Source organism: Protopterus annectens, chromosome 7.part0 (assembly GCF_019279795.1).
Source record: "Protopterus annectens isolate FY-2018-M chromosome 7.part0, PAN1.0, whole genome shotgun sequence".
NCBI lineage: Eukaryota > Metazoa > Chordata > Ceratodontiformes > Protopteridae > Protopterus > Protopterus annectens.
Genome location: NC_056739.1, coordinates 218,237,437 through 218,254,478, shown reverse-complemented (window position 1 = coordinate 218,254,478; position 17,042 = coordinate 218,237,437). Strand labels below are relative to the sequence as shown.

The following is a 17,042-nucleotide window of genomic DNA, read 5'->3' as shown; positions in this document are numbered from 1 at the left end:
TAAGTGCGGCAACATTAAATCTGCACAGAGCACCTCATACTACAATTATTTATATTATTAATTAGTTATCTAGATTATGATTTGGAGAAGTAAGTGGGAAGTGGCATATAAAGCTGTGTATAAATTAAACATTTGGATGGTCAGGTGATATAAATAGGTCACAAAAATAGTGGGAGCTGTAAAAAGTTGTCCATGTCTTACTAAGGCTGGCAAACCAATGGGCCCTAAAGACCACATCTGAACTTTTGCTGTACACCTTAACACTAAAACTTGAAAGTGACTATACTACGATGGAGAGAATCTAGGAGCAAAGCCTCTTGCATTACAGAGAATCTGTAGAGGACATTGCTTCCTGTAAGATATTTGATCCCTTTTCATGTGCTTATACAGTTCAAGCTGGGGCCTTTTTGCCATGTTTATTAATGTAGGGGTGTATACCCATTTTCTCAACTGTCTTTTAATAGTCGACCACTGGTGCTTTGGGATCTTCAAAGGTATACAACTGTGGACAAGTGCTGAAGAGGATGCCACTTTAGGATACAATAATTTAAATTTTAGCAGAGTTACATACCATTGTAATGCATTTAAATATATCCATGACCATGCATGAAAGGTAATAATAACACAAACAAATGATCACACTGTTAAATACAAATGGCACCCCAATAGTTCATGCACAGACCACTTCACTTTCAGCCATGTACCTGTATAGTCATAAGATATTAGTATAAAACTAAAGATTCAGAAAAAATGATCCTGACTGGCAATCAGTCTAGACTGAGAATGAAGAATCAGGGGAGGGGGATTATTACACACCTACGCAATACTTACATGTCTGAGGAAGATACTGAGCTCCTTATTGGACTGGGGTTTGATTGTAGCTTCAAACACAGGTAGGAATATATTCTCCAGCATCTGCCCAAAGTGAGGAATGAAATTTTTTGACCTAAAAATGTCACTGAAAATAATGGTTATATGTCAAATTATTGTGCATTAAAACTATCACTTTCTAATGCACATAAACATCACAGAAGTGAAGACATAACAGATTTTTGCGATAGTAGTGTATGCCATAAGTATAATGTAACAGTCTGAGGGTGCATACATTTATTTCCAGCATGCTGTTACCCGAGATGTGGTGGGTCGGTACTTGCACCTGCTATGTTATCCTAGCTGTCATCAGGTGTCTCTGTCATGACCTGCCTGCTTCATGTCATTTAACACTGAATTATTTCCTTGCACTGGTGACTTCATAGGTAGTTTATAGTCCTTCAATGGACTTTACTTTGTCATTACTAGATGACAGCTTTATCTAACCTAATTTAAAGCTACACATTAAATGTAACATATACACTTTTCATATTTTAGAATAACATCAACAGAAAATAAAAATACACATTATAGACACGTGAAACAATTACATATATGGTCAGTAAAAATAAAAAAATAAAGTATTGTATGTTTTCAAACCAGTCCTACAGTTTTACATTAAATTCAGGTGATTTATAATTTCTGTAACATCCCAAATTTTGTTATATACAACTTCACCATATTTACCTCTCCAACATAAATCACATACACCACATAAATAAAATATGTGCCCTTTCTATTTCTTTATGCGTTTGTTGACTGGTTTAGTTCTACTAGGCCGGTTAGGTCCACTAGGCTAATGACCTTTTTCCAGGGGAGCCTGAGGTGGTACTCATACTGAATGAGGGAAATTTGGCCATGCAACTTCCTCTGTTCTTTTTTGCTAAATGTCATGTGATGTTTTACATTCACCTGAGCAACCACCACCTCAGGCAGATGGGACCTCAGTTTAATCCTAAACAGACCCTATCCAAAGGGTGCCACAATCATTACTGCAGCACCCCCTCTTAAGCTGCACTGAATTTTCAGTATTAAAAAATGAATCCAAGCACCTGGGGTGGGAATAGAATTCGTAGCCTTGTGATCTTATACCATCTTTAGTTCATACAGTTCTCAACAAAGCATCTTTATTCCTCCCACAGGGAGGGTATCACAAATAGACAGAGTCTCCTAGATCAGCTAATTAAAGTGATTTTATCTGGACTAATCCTTTGCACTCTGTTTCTTGTTAGTCCTGTCACCCTCTGTGTCACAGGTGGGACACCAGACCTGACTTGAGCTTTCTGGATCACCTTTGTTTTCAAAATTCATAATTGCATTAATTTCTGCTTCTGTCACTTTAGTCACCATTAACATTCTTTCCTTAATGGCATACCTGTCATAGGTTTCCCTTTACAGAGTTAAGCGACCAGCCACTGCTCTGATGCATTCATCTGTGCTATCCAAGGAATCTGTTGCATTCTGCTAACCATAAGTACAATTTTGTAATATATTTTGCACTTTTAAACTCTAGTTTTGTTATATTGCTGATTTTTAAAACTTCTTGCTGATTTGTTGCACTTGTTAACTGCTGTGGCATAGACTAGATTCAGACCTGCTGAATCTGGTTCTGTTTGTTAAATTGAGCACTAAAGCATGCTATCTTTTGTTGAAGAGGGCTGCCTGCATCTTTTCTGGCAGGATAATGCAGCTAGGACTCATCTGATTGAAGGTTGCTTGCACAGGGCTCAGTTTTGAGCTTTTTTTATTGGTTAAATTATTTAATTCAGTTTGCTCACTGTTGGTACATAAGCCCCACATATGCATGGGTTTGAGCTTGTTTTAACAGAGCTCCACAGAGTTAGGTGACCAGCCAGTGTAGTACACCTGCATTCACCACTGTGCACTACTGCATAGTGGGGGTAACTACTGGAAGTTATAGACACAAAAACTTCAGTGGATAATTTTTCCCTTAGTAGCTGCCCATTATCCAGTTGAGAAGTCCTTATATTGCACTTAGCTGCTTAGAGAGCACCTCATCTGTACTTTTGCTCCTTAAACAGTCCCAAAACCACCAAATCTATAGTAATTTCACACCATTTAGAGAACTCCCGCTAGTACAGACTCTTTATAGAGCACCCTATTAGTATAGACAGTGTTTACAGCACACAGTTATACCACACCCCTCTATTTTCTCTCCCCACTGTGAAAACAGGATTTAAACTAGCATTATGGATGGTCAGTTCTCCATTTCTCCTACTGACCTGATTGACATGGGTTTGCTGAGGCAGTGTAGCAACTGCCTCATGTACACTGACAACCGTCTACTCCTAAATCACCTAAGTACAATTTGTGAGAGATGCATCTACACTAAGAATCTGGAATCCTTGCTCTCTCATGCATAGAGTAGTAACACTAAGCAGGGTTTCAACTCACATGCTACACCTATGCAAACTATGGACTCAAAACATAAACCATCATACATGGCGGTACTTACCAGAAACCTACCTAAATACCAGAGACCTTCCAAACACAAACATGCTGCACCTAATACAACACCTACAGCACTCAATACACATAAAACACAAACATCAGTGTCTCACCAAATAAGACCCTAAAGCAAAGCACATCTAAAACACATTTTTTAGACATAAGTGACTCCTTTGTGAGACACAATGATGTCCCACTCACCAGGCTGGACAAGGAGAAGGTTACAGTCAGCTATCGGGTGCCAGGATCCATCAAATCACACATGCACTCAAGTCTCTTTAACAAGTACTGTTATGACTTCATCATAGTTCATGTTGGTGTGAATGACTTGAGATTTACCTCACTACACAATATGAAGAGAGACATGACTGAGCTCTATGAATATGTGTCCCAGGCAGGTGTGTCCCTAGCCTTGAGCAACATTCTACCCTCACCTAGGATGACACCATAGTATAAACAAAAAATGAGTGACTTCAACAACTGGCACAGTTTCTGGTGTCATTCTAAGGGGATCCTGTTCCTGTCAGCCGGGGATGGCATGGTTGACAGACTACACTGCTTTGCCAGGAATGGTCTTCACCTGTACCTCTAGGCTTTCAGTTACTGGCTAAGGCAATTGCCTCCCCCATAGAGCCCTTTTTAGGCTAGGTCTCAAAAACAAAATTTCCAACATGAAAATATCACTCACAAATAAATGAAAGGTTATGCTGCTAAACGCTAGGAGTTTAAATCAGAAACTGAACTCTCTGGAAGCACTCCTCACCCTGGAGGATGTTGAAGTCTGTGCACTCACAGCAGTTTGGTTCAGGACCACAGAGAGTACCCCGGCCTTGCAAGGCTACAATGTCTTCTACACATTCAGACCACAAAATGAACGTGTGACAACCAAAGGAGGAGGAGTATCTATCTTCAACAAAAATAAATACACCTTTAGACTGATTAGGCAGAAAAAACTTTGTGAAGTTTCTCCAAGTTCAACTTACTGTGGATAAGACCCCCCCTTCAAGTCATCATTAGCTATAGGCCCCTTCAATGAACCAGGATACCCACACTGATTATTCGGACCTACTTGAGCCAGTCAAATTACAACCAAACACTTTAGTCATGTACGATTTTAGCTATCCCTCCATTGACTGGGAAATTTATACAAGTACCAACATGCTCGCACAAAGGTTCCTGGACTTTGTTAACACTAATGCCCTAGAACAAATAGCATGCAACCCCACAAGGGGCTCAAATATTCTGTATCTGGTCCTCACCAACATGAGTGACCATTGCACCACCACAAGTTGAGGACCCTCACTGGTTAACTCTGATCACAAATCAGTCACATTTGAAGTAGCTATAACATCTGAACCCCTCAGGTAAAATCGGGCTAAAAAATTTCACCAAAGCTAATTATACCCTCCTAAGGGATGGCATAAATCATTTCCAGGGTCCTGTTCCCACAGATGGCACTGATAACTATATTAAGGTATACAGAAATACCCTGTGCAAACACTTCTACAAATGTATTGACACAGCTGTACCTTATAGGATCAAAACAAGATGCTCAAGAAAAACAAGCCTCCCTCGTGGACATCCAGCATTAATAAGTTATACAATAAAAGGAAGAAGTTGCTAAGAATAATAAAGAGAGATCCCAGCACTGGAAGAACACCTTCCTCTGCTTGAAAAAAATAACACAACTTGTAAAATCCTGTAAGGCAACTCTGAAAAAAATTAGCAACCATAGCTAAGGATAACCATAAGGCATTCTTCAGCTATATCTGTAACCTAAAAGGTAGAACCCAGACAGACATGTGCAGAACTAGCTGTGGATCACATCACACACTAATCCTGTGAAAATAGCTAACCTATTAGCTGAAAGGTTTGGTGAAAATTTCACCCTCTGTCCCCTCCACAAAACATTCCCTCTACATCTCCCCCACCTTGCATCTCCAAAGAGCAAGTCATTAATGCTCTCTCTAGGGCCAAAAACACAGCCTCTATGGGACCAAATGGCATCCAAGATTGCATTTTAAATGGTCTAAAACATGAGTTACCAACTCCATTAAGTACTCTCTTCAACCACAGAGTGAGTACTGATTTTGTCCCTGCTGAATGGAAAACAGCAACCGTCACTCCACATCATAAAGGGGTACAGCAACTGATCCTGGGAACTACAGACCCATAACTTAACCAACCTTATCCGTGAGGTCATGGAACAAATCATCATGGACCTTATAAAAAGGATATATGTGATCTCCAAATCCGTGATCCAACACAGTTTGGTTTTGTCAAAGGCAGGTGATGCCTGTTAAACCTGGTGGACTTCTTCAAAAACATCACCAGAGCCATATACGAAGGCCTGTGCTACAGCCTACCTTGACTTAGCCAAGGCCTTCACCACAATCCCACATTTGGGCATCATTGATAAACTCTCCCAGTTGAATATCAACTCTTATGTTGTCGGATGGGTTGCTAACTGGGTAACCGACAGATCACACTCAATCAAAGTTGAGGACTTTACCTCATCCAGCAGACCTGTCACCAGTGGGGTTCCACATGGGTCAGTGCTGGACCCCCTGTTGTTTGGAATATACTTCTCAGAAGGTCAGGCCAAAACAAAGGGGCTGTGGCTAACTAAGTTTGCTGACTACTGTAAATTAGGTGCAATCATTGAATCCCCAAACAATGTTAATATACTGCAAGAGGGATTTACACAAACCAATGACTAGTGCCAAAGCCATGGACTCAAACTCAGTGTAAAAAATGCATTATTATCCCCTTCAGTAAAAATGATATCCTTGCGGACTATCATATAAGTAATAATACCCTAAATATCAACTCAGTAGTGGGAGACTTGGGAACGCAAGTTGACTGTAGTCGAAACTTTGACCACCATGTGTCTTCTGTGGTAAGGAAGGCATTCTACATCACACACCTCATTGGCCAAGGTATTGCCTGAAGAGTGAAAGAGGTCATAACAACCATGTACTTGACCTTCATCAGGCCAATAATTGAGTACAATGCTCCCTTTGGTATGTACCTTACTAGGCACCTGCAGCAACTTGAGAGACTTCAGAGATTTCTGACCAAGAAAATTCAGGGTCTCCAGCACATGTCATATATTGACAAAGTGAAGTCACTGTCACTGTACTTATTAGCATACAGACTACTTAGAGAAGACTTGCGCATGGCCTACAGAGCAATCTCAGATCCAAACCTAATGGAAATGTTGCAGATCTACAAGTCAAATACCACTACAAGGACCTTAACCTGGCCTGCGAAATTAATAGGTACCTGCTGGAGAGACAGATATGTCTCTCAGAAATTACCACTCCTCTGGAATAGACTACCAGCTCACATCAAACAAAGCCCTTCTATGACCCTGTTTAAGTGTAGCCTGGATGACTGAATGGGAAACTGGAAATTCCTGCCACAGATTTCATTTATGACCCTCCTAGATATGGGCAGTCGATGCTAACTAACATCTCGAGTTTAGGCGAGATCCTTTATATTGGGTTTCTGTAGTATTATACTGTGTTCACACTGCTAGGCTTATAAAGACCTTTTGGTCAATAGCCCAGTATCCACCTATGAACACATTTACAAAGTCCCTTCTTCTGCTGGGGACTGCAGGCTGTGATGTGATCCTGGAGCTTTCAGCACATGAATGTTAGCTTTCCCTCTGCCCCATTCAGGATTACGTTTGCAGGTGCTGTTACTTTGAAACACATAATGCCATCACTCTGCTGATCCTGAAACCTTTCCAATGTACTAAGAGTTTGCAACTTCTTAGAATCATCACTTTCATCATCCACACACCTGTCTATTGCTATGTTCTCTGTTACAATACTCAAGGTAGTTTCAGACTGTATTACCAAAAGTTCAGGTAAATCACTTAGCATTAACATTTTTTCAACAGAAAGTCCATTATCCTAGAAATCTGTAACTGTAATTTCATTCACCACAACTTCACCCATTTCAGAATTTGCACTATTGTTTTTAGCAGTTTTACCATTTGTGTCCATCATAACTTCTCTGTCACCTTTTCCACATCTGCTCACTCCCCTCATTTCTCCCACCTTCTGAAACAATACCTAGAAAGACTTGGGGGAATTTCCCCAGTGTCCTGTCCATATTTGCCCCTCTGTATTTCCCCAGTGTCCTGTCCATATTTGCACCTATGTATTTCCCCAGTGTCCTGTCCATATTTGCACCTATGTATTTCCCAAGTGTCCTGTCCATATTTACCCCTCTGTATTTCTCCAGTGTTCTGTCCATATTTGCCCCTCTGTATTTCCCCAGTGTTCTGTCCATATTTGCCCTTCTATATTTACCCAGTGCCCTGTCCATATTTGCCCCTCTGTATAAATATCACCATGGATCTCAACAGAGCAGAAGTTGCAAGCAGGGCCAGCCTCAGGCTAACTGAACCTATTTTGCAGAATAGGGCCCTGCTTCCTTGGGGGTCCTTTACTAGGCTATGACACAGTCATCACAATCCCATATTTGGGCATCACTCACAAGACTTTCTTCTGAGACACTAGAGCAAAGTGCAATGAATTGTTTCTGCTTGTAGCCTTGTTTCCACAGTTTCATTAATGGAGAAGACTGCATTTCCTGTCATGCATTGTATTAGTGGTTAGTCCAGTATATTGCAGATTCATGTCACTTGAATGACTCAGAATGTTATTAACCATCTCATTTTGTGTATCACTACAATTACTGTCATGTAAAACCAGGTTTAAAATGAAGATTGACAGTGGTACTGGGTTTCTTTTGCTTGTATTGCTGGCATGATGTGCATGACTTGTTGTAAAACCAGGCTTAAAATGAAGATTGACAGTGGTACTGGGTTTCTTTTGCTTGTATTGCTGGCATGATGTGCATGACTTGCTGTAAAACCAGGTTTAAAATTAAGACTGACAGTGGTACTGGGTTTCTTTTGCTTGTATTGCTGGCATGATGTGCATGACTTGCTGTAAAACCAGGTTTAAAATGAAGACTGACAGTGGTACTGGGTTTCTTTTGCTTGTATTGCTGGCATGATGTGCATGACTTGCTGTAAAACCAGGTTTAAAATGAAGACTGACAGTGGTACTGGGTTTCTTTTGCTTGTATTGCTGGCATGATGTGCATGACTTGCTGTAAAACCAGGTTTAAAATGAAGACTGACAGTGGTACTGGGTTTTCTTTTGCTTGTATTGCTGGCATGATGTGCATGACTTGCTGTAAAACCAGGTTTAAAATGAAGACTGACAGTGGTACTGGGTTTCTTTTGCTTGTATTGCTGGCATGATGTGCATGACTTGCTGTAAAACCAGGTTTAAAATGAAGACTGACAGTGGTACTGGGTTTTTTTTGCTTGTATTGCTGGCATGATGTGCATGACTTGCTGTAAAACCAGGTTTAAAATGAAGACTGACAGTGGTACTGGGTTTCTTTTGCTTGTATTGCTGGCATGATGTGCATGACTTGCTGTAAAACCAGGTTTAAAATGAAGATTGACAGTGGTACTGGGTTTCTTTTGCTTGTATTGCTGGCATGATGTGCATGACTTGCTGTAAAACCAGGTTTAAAATGAAGACTGACAGTGGTACTGGGTTTCTTTTGCTTGTATTGCTGGCATGATGTGCATGACTTGCTGTAAAACCAGGTTTAAAATGAAGATTGACAGTGGTACTGGGTTTCTTTTGCTTGTATTGCTGGCATGATGTGCATCACTTGCTGCTAATGAATACAATTATACAAAATTACTATGGGATTTCTCCAGCCAATATGAAAATGACCACCAGTAACAAAAAATGAAAAACTGGAGAGATACTGTGATATGAGGTACCTTCTAATCACCAAGACTTGTGGCAGAGTGTTACTATTTTAATGGTATGTCAGAGAGACACTGGCTAAAGTTACAGATAAGAGCAAAATGATCCCTGAAAAATGGAACTCCAGGTGTGTATGTTGAGTAGAGGAAGGCAGAGGTGGATACTAGTACATAACATCTTGCCCTTAACCCCAAAAACTAATTTGCATATCGAATAGCACTACCATATCTTAGCACTATACAACATCTTGCCCTTAACCCCAGAAACTACCCTATGTCTCCCTATTAAAACCCAATCCTTAAAGGAAAACTCTACCTTAGAACTAAAAAATCTATTTTTTCACTCTATCTTTGTTTTTTATAGGTTCATAGGTGGTTACTAGGCTAATGGCTCTATGGCCTTTATGAGCCTAGCTGTGTAATAACCCAAATACTCTTATTAACCATAGTTAGGTGGTCATTGTTAGCAGAGCGATTTTGCAATCAGCACTGACTACCCCTGTCCATGAGGGACATAGGTGCCACCCCCAGTATGAATTTATGATCACCCATCCAGTTGTCAAGGTTGTACTTGAATAGGGTCATTGACAGCTGTGCTTCACATGGAGTGGGACCCTATTCTAGGGGATTGGAAATCGCTGGGAGACATAGCTGTCTCTCTAGCATGTTCTGTTAATGTCACAGGCTAGGCTGAAATCCTTGGAGCAAATTATTCTTGTTCCATTTGCAGCAATTTGATTAGGGCAGGGTCTGAGATTGCTCTGTAGGCCAGACACTGTTTGCCTCTCAGCAGCCTGTATGATATAGAGTACAGTGACAGGGCTTTCAGTCTTTCCATGTTTCCTCCAGGTTTTGGAGGTCCTGGATTCTTTTGGCTAGAAACCTCTGTGGTCTCTCCAGTTGCTGCAGGTGTCTGGTGAGGTACATGCAGAAGAGAGCATTGTACTCTATTAATGGTCTGATAAAGGTTGGGTGCAGAGGAGCTATAACCTCCCTGGTCTTGGATGTGATGCCCTTATTTATGAGATGCACAATGAAGAATGCTTTTCTTAACACTACAGACACATTTAAATACACAACTTCCTTAGAGGCAAAAATCTCACATAGAAATGAGGCTGTCAGGAATGTCTATAGTACATCGCTCACATACTCTGCTCAGCACATACACAAATTGTCTTATACTGAGGCACTTAAAAGAAACCTTCCCAAATTTCAAAGACCTCCAAAGCCACCTAATGGTAACACTGCTCCTAAGCAATCATTAAAGCACACAGCAAAAGCAACACCAACCATCTCACATAAGTCTATATCCAATGGACTCCAAGAACAAAGACCATAGACAAGCATATACTTTACATAATACTCTTGTCATTGGCGATGCTACTGTGTGACACACAGATGCCTCACTCAATAAGTTAGATAAGGAAAAGATAACAGTTAATTGCCTGTCTGGAGTCAGGATCCGCAATATCACACATGCACTCAAGTTACTGCACATAAGTACCAATATGATTCTATCATAGTCCATGTGGGTGTAAATGACCTGAGATGTACTTCACTGGACTATATGAAAAGAGACATAATGGATCTCTCAGAATATGTGTCACAGATAGATATAAGCCTTGCATTGAGTAGCATTCTACCCTCACTAAGTATGATGCCACAGTATGAACATAAAATGGTTGACTTTAATAATTGGCTTAATTTCTGGTGTCAGTCCAGGGTGAGATTCAACACCTGTTAGCATGTTCTGGCACCAGTTGTTGGTCTCAGTGAGGCCATTCTGTAGGATGTCAACATCACTCGGGGAGATAATAATAGCTCCCAACTTGCAAACGTCTGCAAACTTTGTCAGCCAGAGTCCCTTCGTGTTGGCCTGGACTTCAGAGAAGTAGATACCAAAACAGGAGAGGACCCATGACCGAACCCTGTGGAACTCCACTCATGACTGATCAGCAGTCTGACTTGGAATCAGGCACTCTCACACTGTGGGTTCTACCTGTGATCCACTTTGCAACCCACCTAGTGATATAGGGGTTTATGCATAGCTTAGTGAGTTTTTCTTTGATTCTTGAGTGGGGAATGGTATCAAAGGCCTTGGCCAGATCAAGGTAGGCTGTATGAACTACCTTGCCTTCATCCACAGCTCTGGTGACTGACTCAAAGAAGTTGACCAAGTTGAGCAGACATGATCTATCCTTCACAAAACCAAACTGTGTGGGATCCAGAGTTTGGAGATTCCCTATATCCTTGTTTATTAGGTCCATGATGATGCATTCCATAGCTTTGCATATCAGACTCATCAGGCTAATGGGGCGATAGTTCTCAGGGTCTGTAGTCACTCCTCCTTTGTGGAGAGGGATGACTGTAGCAGTGCTCCATTCGGTAGGGGCAAAGCCTGAGGTGAGGCTGTGATTGAACAGGGCACACAGGTGAGGTGCCAGTTCACTCTGTAGTTCATTTAGAACACAGACAGGGATATTGTCAGGTCCCATAGAAGCTGTATTCTTGGCCTTGGACAGTGCTGTTTTAATCTGTGCAGCAGTAATACTGAGTGCTTGGCAATTTACTGGTATTGTGACTGGTCCCTTGGGGGGGAGAGGGGTAAAGTTGCCACTGAATCTGTCAGCCAGTATATTGGCAGTATCTGTCAGTTTGGTATAGGAGGTATCATTGTGCAGTAGCTCAGAGCAAATCTGGGTATTGCCATGGAGATTCTTTGCATAACTATAAAAGGCCTTGTGGTTTTCTTTACTATCTGCTGCAATTCTGTTTTCATAGCTAGCTTTAGAGGATTTGATGAGGGATCTCAACTTTTTGTTGAGGCTGATAAGGGAGTTTTTCCAGTCTTGGGATTTCACCTTCTTCCATGTCAGTTTCCTCCTTCTGTTGTAGAGTTTGTTTATGGCAGGGGACCACCAGATTGGCTTCCTTTTTTTGGAGGAGAACATCTTGGTTCTGTTGGGTATGGCGAGATCCATGCATTTGTGTACGTGTTCATACAGTGCATTGGTGTATGATTCAGCAGTCATGCAAATGATCTCCATTTGCATGGGTGCCGTGAAGTTAACCACTCTGTTTTTAGGAGCCCAAAGTTAGCTTTGGAAAAGTTTTTCATGGTGGCTACCTTTGGGGGGGGATGTGGATTTCCAAGGTGATTAGTTTGTGGTCAGATCTAACCAGGGAGAAGTTGACTACTGGTGTAGAGCAATGGTCACCCATGTTAGTAATGCCAGGTCAAAGATGCTACTACCTCTAGTGGGGGTAAGAACGAGCTGGTCCAGGGCACTGGAATTAATGAATTCCAGGAAACGTTGGGCAAGTGTATTGGTACATGAGTAGTTTTCCCAGTTAATGGAGGGGTAGTTGAAGTCGCGCAGTATCAGAGTGTTACGTTGGACCCTAATATTCTCCAGGGTGCTTAGGAATATGGAGTGTGAGTCTTGGGACATGGTTGGGGACCTATAGGAGGCTATGACCTGAATTGCTAACTTACCCAATGTTAGCTGCACCTGAAGTATCTCAGATGAGTTATGTTGGGCTACTAGTCTGGAGGTGTGCACGTCCTTTATGAATATAGAACCTGTTCTGACTGCTGAGCTCCTGGTTAGGGTGAAGGGGGTTATGACTGTTTTTTTTTTTTTTTGCTTCAAAATACAGCATTTGAAGAACAATTGTTCAAATCACTGGTAAGATAAACATCTGTTTTTAATGAAATACCTGTAACCCTTTTTGAGTAACTGCTTTAAATATAATCAAATCTGTCATTGATGCATCTCAGAAATAGCGAAAACGTTCAGCTGATAATGTCTCGGTGTCTCATGCAAGTTGGTCAAAAAGGATACCGGGCAGTTGTGTATCAAAGATCTCTCATTCAACCAGCTGTCTATGTCACTAATGTAGCAGGCTCTTTAAACTTTCGCCTAAGCATGTACTGTATAAAACAAAAGATTTAAATAATTCTGACATAGTGACAGCGAAACATGATTAAATACTGATTAAAAACTAAATGCAGGTATTTACTACAAAGGCTCTCTAATTCAGTATAAATAAACTCCCTAACATAAATGATTGTAAAGAAGTCTTAAAACAAAGTCTCAGTCTCACATTTTGGGAAGGACAGTTGTAAAGAAATAGTACAGGGCAGGTAACAGAATGTTGACCTGTGGTTTCTAGCTGTATCCTAGGAATGAGGATGCTCCCTCACCAGGTGATCTGAGGTGCCTGACGATGTTATATGGGAACAGCAGCTCCTGCAAAGAGGCAGGACCCAGCCAGTGCGGGGTGCAAAGAGGCTATGATGTTGCACTGATCTTCCTTTTGTAGCATTAGGGTGCCATAATGGAGTATGTCCTCATAGCATTAATGACCATTTATATGTGATTAGTACAGATGACCATAATGAACATTATCACGTAAATTACCTGTATGAATTTTAAACATGGTCTGTTTCAAGAGAGATAGATAGCTGTTTTGTGCATTTATATATTGCATTCTGTTTTTTTTTTGTTTCTTAAATCTGGTAATTCATTTGACAAAATTTTTGCTGAAATAATGAATTTTATTTTAGGTTCTTGCCAAATATGCCATCAGTTCTGAATTAAAACATTTTTAGTCTGCTTAAGTCTGTGGTGTTAGTTTTACATCTATGCTGTTAAGTCACTGTATGAATAAATTCGTACAAATTCTGGTACTTGGAATTTAATAGCAGTCAAAGAGCTACACAAATGTGGATATCAGTTTAACAAAAGTAGATAAATTGCAAAATATATAATTGAAAAATAAATAAGGAAGATGTTTACAGATGTTTACTAGTGGTTAGGGTAATAACTTTTAAACTGCCTAAAGACAAGTTACCTTGTTTATTTTCTCAGCCTCTTCTTGAGTAGAGTCAACTTGAAAAAAAATAAGTTGACACTCACGTGCTGCCTAATCAATCATAATATGGGGCATGTAGCCAATGAGTTAAGATGTTTATATCCTTATAAAATAATGAATATTAAAATAAAGAAAAAGCATGACATGAAATAATTCTCATTTAAAACTGTTTCTAACTCCAAATGACTTCAATGAAGCAATGTATTTCATTACTAAAGGGTGGCGAGCTGGTCATGAAACACTGAGTGGGCGGGGTATACTATCAGATGTTCTATTCATCCAAAAGCAGCTACAGAAGTCCCTAACATCATTTTGGTCGGGACCGTATAAGGTAGCCATATTCACTTCTTGTTCTAGTTTAACATCTGCCAGTACGGATCCTTATTCAGATCTTGTTCTGGGTTCCTCAGACATCTTTAATTCTTGACCTACACAACTGATTATCTGGATATCTGCAGTCTAATTTCTTCATGGCACAACTAACAGTACAGCATAGTGAGATGAAAAATGTTCAGTACTATTACATATAATTCAAAGTTCTGGGAAAAACTGAAATGCATTCAATATTTTATTTTTAAAATAATGAGGCAAAAGGAATTAAGACTTACTAGATTCTAGGTATCTGAATCATCCATTTCATGTTAGGAGAAAAGACTTTGTGCTTGTTAAACCATGATGAGAGTTTTGTCCATTCTTCTTTTGAGCGGCCATAAATCGATAAACGGGGTTCGGCATGCTGATATTTTGCATCTTCTAAATCTGAAGCAACTTCCTGTAGTTTAAATTTTCAAAAACTCATTTACTATGTGATCTTTTATCCCATTAAATTCACGCTGCACCTTACAAAATGCAAATTTAAATTCTCACCTTAATAATATGAGCAAAGTATTTACCATCGATATAGTTGTCTGTTTTTAAGTAAAGGTCCCTAAGCTCGCTGGCACCCACAGGGTTGTATTTGGCATTAAATTTGTCAAACCGCTGAAAGGTCTGCCTTCCCTAGGGAAACAAAATCAAAACTGACTGTATCAGTCATTAAAATATAAATAACACTCCACTGAAGGCATCAGATATTTAGAACATCAATATTTTAAGTATGACAATAAATTCTAAAACTTTAAATAAAAAGAAAACAAAGCCAGCAAATAAACCATTTCCATAGATGAAGGAAACTTTAGTCAGTAAAACGTTCAGAGTGGTAAGTGCTTAGTTAGACATGAAGTTTGAACCTATCATAGTACCCCTTTCTCTGTGACATCACTGACTGCAGAACACACTCTCACAAAAACAAGGGTGGTGCACAGCAGGATAAGACCTGTAAGAGTGAGACAGCATGTGTTAAAAGTTATTTTCATACAAATACAGAGAAGGGAGGACTTTACATATTTCAGGCGAACTAATTAGAGAAATGTCATAAGCAATCTTTCACAGGTAGTGATGGTTAGGAATAAGTTGTCAAGAAAAACAAGAAATGCTAAAAGCTAAAGCACACAGAGAAGGAGTAAAATATCGGTAGCCATTCCTAGCTTCTCATTGTTTGAAACAGACTGTGACACACTTAACATAGGCACCTGCTGAAACAAGCGGTATTGATGTTTACCAACTATGCAACAGCTCGGAGCATGTCCAGAAATAAAAGAGCAAAAGCTCTGCAACTGTATGGTTTATATGTGCATCTATATGTATTCAGCAATGCAGGAAACTTGTTAAAAAGCACTTTTAGCTCAAGAAAAATGTAGGAAATAGACTGCCAGCTCTGTGGCATTGATGGATCAAGTCCAGATTATGCTGCAGGTAACCTGAGTTCAAGCAACAGCTTGGATGCATGTAGAAGCTGGTTGAGAAGGATGGGGGGTGAACGTCCATTGCTGGCTCGCCCACAGATGGGGTTCAGTATACTGGCATTTTGCATCTTCTGTATAGTGCAAAGCAGACAGAAATAAACATGGGAATACAAAGAAAATAAATGGAAAAAAAAAACGCTATAGGAGCCCCAGTTAATATAATGTCTAATGATGACTTTAATAAAGTAATGTTAAAGTCAGAGGTAAAGAAGTGTGACACCAGCATATATGCATAGAGGTCTACAAAACATATTCATTTATAGGGATATCCAGCCTAGAAGTGAAAGTTAAAAGATAGGTGACAAAATGCCTTTTTATTGTTTTGCAAAATAATGGAAACATCTTGCTAAGCTACTCTCTCTGCAAATAAAATTAGGTGCGATACAAATACTAAACGGTATATAAGAAAATGAACAGATTAGACAAAGATTCAGTAAACTTCTTTGTCAGTACAAATGTTTGTTTAATGGCATTGCAAAGCTTAAGAACCAGTAGTTAAACTTGGGGAGGGGTATTTATGTGAGTCCCACTGCAGAACTGCCATTTATGTTTGGTAATCTTGGATATTGGACTGATGTAATCTGGACCCATTTCAGCCACCACTTGAGAATTGCTGCAAAGCTTAATACAAAGTAAAATAACAGCGTCACAGTAGGAGTTACTAGCATTCATAGAGTAAATTACAGAGACTAAAGGCATTTTAAATATGCAATAATACATACAAATTTGTTTGTGTCTTTTGGCTTTTCCCGATTAGGGGTCGACACAGCGGAACTCCGGTCCACTAATAATTGGCAGTAGATTTTTTATGTACTGGCTTGCCGGGCCTAACACACAACCTTCAACGAAGGAATGCCCATTCATGCATGTCGCCACACAGAAGACGCTCTAACTGAGAATCGAACGGGCAATGTCTAACTGTGAGCCGATAACGCTACTGCAGCACCACCACCGCAGTTGCAATAATACATACAAATAATAAAAAAAATAGAGTAAAAATGTGTATAAACAGTAAAAGAGCAACATTATAAGTACTGTCTGGGACTATCACCTCCCCAAAGAATGCCCACACTTCAATAAGCATCACAGATATAGAGAACCTTGCAAATGCACTGCTTAGGCATGTTGGTCATTATACCATGCTGCCTGGCTGTCCAGTTAACAGGTGG

The 17,042-nt window shown here is 40.0% G+C and overlaps 1 protein-coding gene across 1 annotated transcript in view; it reads right to left on the bottom strand.

Moving 5' to 3' along the window:
* The window catches only part of AMPD1 (adenosine monophosphate deaminase 1), a 238,292-nt gene that overhangs the window by 69,390 nt on the left and 151,860 nt on the right, over positions 1–17,042 (bottom strand). The window contains exons 8-10 of the mRNA XM_044076719.1: positions 14,897–15,028; positions 14,638–14,801; positions 832–958 (exon numbers count right to left, since the gene is read on the bottom strand). Of these exons, the coding sequence (XP_043932654.1) occupies positions 832–958; positions 14,638–14,801; positions 14,897–15,028 (423 nt within the window). The remainder of the gene's footprint in view (positions 1–831; positions 959–14,637; positions 14,802–14,896; positions 15,029–17,042) is intronic.